We start from the raw sequence: 7,915 nt of genomic DNA, 5'->3' as shown, positions 1-7,915 counted from the left end.
AGAAGGAGTAAGAGAGCAAGATGAAAAGAACTGAGTAAACATCGTTGCCTAAGGATCACTGCAGCTACACTAAATCTGGAGCTGTCAGGCCAACCCTCAACAAAGCAGTGAGTGAGAGAGGCAAGGGAGCAGAGGAGGAGAAGAAGTGATCTGAAGAGCTGATAACATCACTCTGGACGAGCAGGGATGGGAACCCTCGGAGCCTCTCTGTCAGCAGATCAAACTTCACACAAGGAAAGTGCATTGGATCGCCAGTCTGAACCCGCCTCTTCAGAGAAGTGACCAAATTAAAAAGTCATCCAGATAGTTCCCAAAACCTCATCCAGGATCTGACTGCTACACGGCTTAGCACAGCTCAAGTCACTGCTGTCACCTTCCCCCTCTCCGTCCTCCATCGCACCTGCCGGCTCGTGGCGAATGACTTCTCTGTATGCTCTCCCACTGCTCAGCAGTTGAACACACTCATGGTCGATGCCAAGGGAAGGAACATGAAATGTCTGACTTTCTTTTTAATGCTCCCAGAGTCAGTGAAAAGCAAGTCAAGTAAAAGCTCAAAGAAAGGGAATGCCAGCGGAAGCTCCAAGCTGCCTCCCGTCTGTTATGAGATAATCACCCTGAGGAGCAAGAAGAAGAAGAAGATGGCAGCGGACATTTTTCCCACCAAAAAGTCAGCGTCCAGCACCACAGTGCAACAGTACCAGCAGCAGAACCTCAACAACAACAACACCATACAAAACTGTAACTGGCAGGGACTCTACTCCACTATAAGAGAAAGGTGAGTACAACTGCCAAACAAGAGGAACAGTTTTCATCAACATTACACCGAGTTTGAAATGTTTATCTGGAAATTTCTCATAAAGTTTGCCAACTCAAACTACCAGTCGGGCCAGTTTTCTTAACGGGACCCCAAAGAAATTTAAAAAATGCATCACAGAACACTTCTGGGAGGTATTTTTACTCTTATATACTGTGTGCATGTGTGTATGGGTGGGTTGGAGTATGGGTGGGTGCTCTCTCTGCCCTGCCCTCTGTTTACACCCTCTCCTGATCCTGCAGACTTTGCCGCTCTGACATAACAGAGGGCGGACAAGCACCGGGTGCGTTTGATATGCACAACAGGCAGAGGCTGCTCTGCACTAAAAGCAAAATATTTACCTTGGCCTATCAGTAAAAGGGCCCAGCTGTCCAGAGCGAAATGTGTGCTTTCCCGACCTGGCTTTGTTGTCTCTCCAGAACATCATGGGGCTGTTTACCTACCCCTGTGACATGTTCCACTACTCAATAATATATGAACGCAGCTTTATTGTTGGTTCCATTCTTTCACAGTGGGGATTTTCCATGGAGTTCATTGTCTCGTTTCCCTGTCCTTTACGTAGGAAGAATGAATAACAGAAGAAGTGTAAGGTTGATAAATGACATGTGTGTGTCATTTACATCACCACACAATCATATAACTCCACATAGGGCACATATAAATTTAAATGTGAATTTTGCTTAATCTAATGCCTCAAAGTGGCGTAAAACATGTAGAATAAATGTCTCCTCTTTCTTTCTCCTTTTTAGAAATTCGGTAATGTTCAACAATGAGCTGATGGCAGATGTTCACTTTGTGGTGGGTCAGCCTGGAAGGACTCAGCGGCTGCCAGGACACAGAGTAAGAATTTCATCAGCCGGTAAAAGAGCGCGGCAGCAGGGAGGAAATGAACAAACAAGCTATCAGCTACCAGCCCGGCACATTGTTGTTCATATCATACAGGCATAAAAATAATCATCCCCATTGCCAGCAGTAATGGAACTCGAGTCCTTTGTGCTCCACTCTCACTTCCGCACCATGTGTCTTTTCGAGACAGTCCTCAATTATTTATGTAAATGAGGCTGACAGATAGAGGCAGAGTGTGAGCAAAGGAGGAAGGGATATCCTCTTCTGCAGTCGTCTCACACAGGATGCCTTTGTTTCTGCTTCGACTCAGGTTTTTCAGAAGCTGCTCCGCAATTACCCAACTTTTAATCACCCAACAGCACATGATGATAAGACACAGAGCAAGGTGCATTCAGCTGTGCCTCTCACATCGCAGCAAAACTTTGGTATTCATTCGCTTGATTAGCATTTGAATTTTGGAAACGATTATACAATTAATCCACTTTAAATAGTGCTGATCATTAGCATTTGTGCCCGTATTCATCCTGTTTGTGCCCGCTGTAACCTGCAGGTGGTCTTCCTGGCTTCTTTGTTTAGTCCACCCTCTGACCTCATTACTTTTTCAGGATGCTCACATAAATGATTAAGGTTTACATTTGTCTAGACCGCGTGCTTCATCTAAAAGCACTTTAATTTCTGCTCTATTTGAATATGATTACAGCATTCACAGAAATCTGGCCCCAGCTATCCATTTCTCATCTACTAGATCTGATCAGCGCTGAATGGGTCATCCAAATGTATTATCTATGATTGGTAGCTGCAGTGCACTTTGTGCATTTAGAGGAAGCAGTTATGGACGGACACCGAGGATGACTTGACTGCACTTTATGCTGAGACATTATGCCCAGGGCTTTATAATGGCATTCATTGCAGCAATCTTTATTGTGTCCATTTGGCAGGAGGTTATATCCTCCCAAGACGCAGGATGCATCTAAAAATGTATCTATAAAATCTATAAAATCCAATGGGTCAAGAGGAGGGACTAATGTTATACTAATATTCAGTATTTGTATAGTGGTCTCTAAACCCACGTAAAAGAGCACCTGTCTCCAGGCTGAACTCTCTTCATGAGAAAAAGAAGAAAGTAAATTGAATTTCAGTGGGTAACGACAGCTATGCTATTGTTTTCAAAACCCTTTTTCTTTTTTTTGTAAGCCTCGTTTTCAATTGGCCTCCCTGCAATTTGCTTCAGAGAAATTCTGTGCGCTTTTTTGAGAAAATTTATACCGCCCACATACACACCTACACATACTTGTGCTGCAAACACACACATAACAGTGGCATGCACACACAGCCCAGAAACATGAACGTATGTGAGTGTAATGACAGAATTCATAGCCTTGATTACAGCGCTGATTGCCGAAAACATTAAATACGAACTATGTCATTAATTTCAGCAAAATGAACTTGTGAACCGTGCTGTGTCAGATGCCTCCCTGTCTTCTGGGAAAATGGCTCAGAACTGCTTAGAAACTCAACAGGTACAGCCTCTCAAGAACTGAAGCTTTGTTCAAGCTTCACTGGGTGATTTTTTGAAGAAGGAGACACATGTATTCCTTGGATTTCTACAATTCCCATTTCAAAAGTTTTTCAAAGTGTGAAATCATAGATGAACTCTGTTTTCATTTCTTTTCCCTCTCCTTTCTTTGTTTTCTCTTCTTCTTTTAACAGTATGTGTTGGCTGTGGGCAGCTCTGTGTTTCATGCCATGTTCTACGGTGAACTTGCTGAGAACACGGATGAAATCCATATTCCAGATGTGGAGCCAGCAGCATTCCTGGCAATGCTAAAGTGAGGATGCTCCACTTTTTCTGAATTCTTGAACATCTTGTACTTTCTTCTGCTGGTCTCACGGTGCTTTTGTTGAATAGTGTATGTAAGGTTCCTCTTTACAAAACTGCCATTTCCTTTTGATCTTGGTGAAAGGAGTGAGACTTGATAAGACTATTCTACGTCTATCTCCTCGCACATCTTGCATGAAATTGTTCAGCACTTCCTGTGACAGACAAACGAGATGAGGTGCTTCTTCCTCGTGTATCTGCGATAGAATCTATATCTGTCTGTTTTACTCTAATTTATTTCATTATACTTTCCACTCCAAATCCCTTGATATTGTTTCCTACCTACTCCTCGCCTTCCTTTCATCACTTTTATTCCTTAGTTTTGTTTTCTCTATCCTTGCAGGCACGCAGCAGTAGGGGGTAGACAAGGGTGTAGGAGGAATGCTATTCAGCACTAATGCTATGCACAGAAATTTCACTCTGTTCAGGGTCTCATTTCATTGTTTTCCAAAATATCTTAGTACAGATGCAGCGGTGCTATTGCTTACAACCATGTAATGTAAATCAATTTCATCCATACAACATGCAATATTCGAAGTATTATGGATGGGTCAATCATGCACTCTGGTCTGTCTTTACAATATAATTATCATCTTAACAAAAATGTCATTTTGCATGTCGTGTCTGTGGAGTTTGAGCTGAGAAAGTTGTATTTTTATGTCAACAGGTACATTTACTGTGATGAAATTGACCTGAGTGCTGATACAGTTTTGGCCACTCTTTACGCTGCCAAGAAGTACATTGTCCCTCACCTGGCACGTGCCTGCGTCAACTTCCTGGAGACCAGTCTGAGTGCAAAGAATGCTTGCGTGTTACTCTCCCAGAGCTGCCTGTTCGAGGAGCCAGAGCTGACACAGCGCTGCTGGGAGGTGATTGATGCCCAGGCTGAACTGGCGTTACGCTCGGAGGGCTTCTGCGACATCGATGCCCAGACCCTGGAGAGTATCCTACAGCGAGAGACGCTCAACGCTAAAGAGATAGTGGTATTTGAGGCTGCACTTAGCTGGGCTGAGGCGGAGTGCCAGAGACAGGAGCTCACCTCATCGACTGACAACAAGCGGAAGGTTTTGGGCAAGGCCATGTACTTGATACGTATCCCAACAATGGCTTTGGATGATTTTGCCAATGGAGCAGCGCAGTCGGGTGTGTTGACGCTTAATGAGACCAATGACATCTTCCTGTGGTATACCGCAGCCAAAAAGCCTGAGCTGCAGTTTGTCAGCCAGCCTAGGATGGGCCTGACACCACAGCGCTGCCACAGATTCCAGTCCTGTGCCTACCGAAGCAATCAGTGGCGTTACCGAGGCCGCTGTGACAGTATACAGTTTGCAGTGGATAAAAGGGTTTTCATCGCTGGGTTTGGACTGTACGGATCTAGCTGTGGCTCAGCAGAATACAGTGCCAAGATAGAATTGAAACGTCAAGGAGTACTGCTGGGACAAAACCTCAGCAAATACTTCTCAGATGGTTCCAGCAATACTTTCCCTGTGTGGTTTGAGTATCCAGTCCAGATTGAGCCTGATACGTTCTACACTGCCAGTGTGGTTCTCGATGGGAACGAGTTGAGCTACTTTGGACAGGAAGGAATGACAGAGGTACAGTGTGGGAAAGTGACATTTCAATTCCAGTGCTCCTCGGACAGCACTAACGGCACTGGAGTGCAGGGGGGACAGATTCCTGAACTTATCTTCTATGCTTGATGACGCCTGTTCAAACCTTTGACCGATTATCAGTGCACTTACGGAAAATAGATATTTATCACTTTGTGCATAGTGTCACTTTCTGTTATTTATTTTTTGTCACTATTGTGCAAAAGATCTGATCTCAGACCTGTAAAAGGTTTTTATGTGATTTTAGTTTGAAGAAAGGGTCCACTTGAGTAGGACCAAATCTACTGTATGTTTCAAGATGATGAATGGTCCAAATACAAGGATGAATTGTCATAAAATCCTCAAGACAAAAAGAATATCTTGCACTAAATGTGCATGTATATATAAATATATGTAAATACGGAAATGTATATGATGCCACAAATGTGGCCAATGCTGATCACAAAGATATCTTATATGATGAATATGCTACAGTATGTTTATTATTTCTATGCTAGCATAGAATGCACATATATATCAGCAATATTTCATGATGATCGTGACCGGACCATCAGCATCATAATGGAGATGAAAAAAAGCTGTGGGACGTTTAAAAACAAACAACACTATTTGTCCTCTTGTAGTAATAGCCATCTGTATTTGAGTGGTTTCAGTGGAATCTGCAGCTTTTTCGATTTTTTGAATCTAGTGAACAGGGCACTTAGAGCGGGCTTGAGGGGTCTTAGATTAGGAAGCACTAGATTTAACCAGTCACACAACCCCTACAGTATCTCTCTGTAGCATGTTGCTCTGCACCTACAATCATCTTAGTCACTCCGTGTAGATCAGTGTCATCACGTTTACAGTGGAAATTAGTTAGGACTGATTACCATTCACCACTACATGGTAGAGTGAACTATTTCTTCTAATTCTGCCTGCGCTGCAGTACTTGCAGCATGGGCCGACCAGATCCATTTCATCTGGTGTGTACTACTAATTGTTCTGGCGCCTCCTATTTTTGTTTACAGCAAAAAGATCAGCGATCGATTAGGTGTTAGAAGCTGTTTATCTTATGGACTTTTACTTCTCTTTGTTTGGAGTATTTACAGAAGCATACTGTACATGCTACAGAATTGCACTGATGTTGGTCTGTTAATGGATTAGTCTGTTAATTTGTTTTACTTTTTCATTTTGACGAGGCAGTCTTAATTTACCGTGCTACTGAATATATTCTTTCTCGTGTAGAATAAATGTCCACAGGATGATCTGCGGAAGATAATGGATGGGTAAACTGGTGTACATGTCTGTGTTTACGTGCTACAGAGACCAACGAATGTGTATGGTTTTTGATGATGCCAATAAACAGAACAAGTGGTCTGCTGGTCGTGTATCCCATTTGTAAAAAGCGATAATGCTACACACTTTGTCTGAAATTAGGAGATGGGGACAGATGATTTAGCCCTTTAGCACTCCAGTGATTCAATGCCAGGTACAGCTGTCTGTTGATTGATGATCCCTGTCCTCATGCCACTTGTACACCCTGTTTTGTATCTGTCAAACTCCATTCTTCATCCACCCTCTGCTGAATATGAATTTAAAGGGATAGTTCTGTGTCTTCAGAGTGAGGTCGTATGAGCTGCTTATAAATAGTCAGCCTACATTAGATGGTCGTCGACATGACCCCAGTTTGGAGAAGCAGTTTGGAGCCTCACTGAAGCCAAGAAATTAATTGTTGTGGACGGGGTCAGCAGCAAAGTGTATTTTAGACACCTAAAACAAGAGCAAAATCAATATCAGTTTAAGTGCACTATATTTAGAATATTATCACTGTTTCACCTTGCGGTCAGACAGCCTTTTCCAACAGGGAACTGAAGCCACTATTGATCTATGCCAGTGGCGTTCAAAATACAGCTTGTGGACCAACTGGAAATTTTAAAAATGACCCACATATGGAACTTTAACAATGAATATTTCTTTACCGGAAAATGAGGGGAAGTGTGTCTGTTTGATTTACAATGAAACACTTGCTGTGGTGGAAGAGTACAATATACAATGGCTGTATGAAACCAAATGTCAGACCCACACTGGTGCCAAACAAGAGCAGAAAGTTACACTTATGGCAGGTAGTCTGCAAGCTCGACTATTGCTTTATTTCATGCTTTCAGATGGTAACTTCATAAGAGAGTGTCTTATTAAAGAGTCGATTAATGTGCCTGTAAGAAAAAAGGCAGGCATTTAACAACGTTAGCATGTCTAGAAACAGTTGTGTGACCAAGCTGCTGTGTTCAGAATGAGTTGCCAACTGTTTCTGCAGCAAAATAAATGAAAAAACCCTTTAATGGAAGGCTGTGATGTAGGCTGTTCAATATATCAAGTGTAATTTACCTACATTTATTTGCAGATATACCTCATTTGTGTGGCCCAGCCCTTTATATAGATCTCTGGGCATCACATGACTTTTTTTGTTGACACCGCCATATTGGCAGGAAAAATGAATGGCGCCAGAGGTGATTTCAGGCCGTCTTGAGTTTACTGTGCACATTAAACATAGAAATTGACCAGTACAAGGCAAAACTTGACAGATTATATACCACGGATCCTTATCATGCCCCAGGTGTTTTGCTTTTTTCGAGCATTGAAACAGCCTGCGCGGACAATGTTCCTGACCTGCAGTATCCGGATATATATATAACTACCTCATTAACTTTCCTTTGTCCTCCTCCGGAGAGTCCCTGAAAGCATACACTGAAGAATTTTTCTGAGGAGGTTCATGACAGTAAAACAACT

The 7,915-nt window shown here is 42.7% G+C and overlaps 1 protein-coding gene across 1 annotated transcript; it reads left to right on the top strand.

The window, feature by feature from the left end:
* Nucleotides 1–464: 464 nt before the first annotated feature.
* On the top strand, nucleotides 465–7,636 carry LOC311500409 (BTB/POZ domain-containing protein 3-like; the record flags this gene model as incomplete). Its single annotated transcript, XM_084561794.1, has 4 exons — nucleotides 465–775; nucleotides 1,564–1,654; nucleotides 3,371–3,489; nucleotides 4,207–7,636. The coding sequence occupies 4 exons, from the start codon at nucleotides 465–467 to the stop codon at nucleotides 5,237–5,239; spliced, it is 1,554 nt and encodes a 517-aa protein (XP_084417920.1). The 3' UTR covers nucleotides 5,240–7,636.
* Between the last annotated feature and the right edge of the window lie 279 nt (nucleotides 7,637–7,915).

The sequence above is a fragment of the Chelon labrosus genome (genome assembly GCF_963514085.1).
Source record: "Chelon labrosus genome assembly, chromosome: 15".
Classification (NCBI taxonomy): domain Eukaryota; kingdom Metazoa; phylum Chordata; class Actinopteri; order Mugiliformes; family Mugilidae; genus Chelon; species Chelon labrosus.
This window is presented reverse-complemented; position numbering and strand designations above follow the sequence as displayed.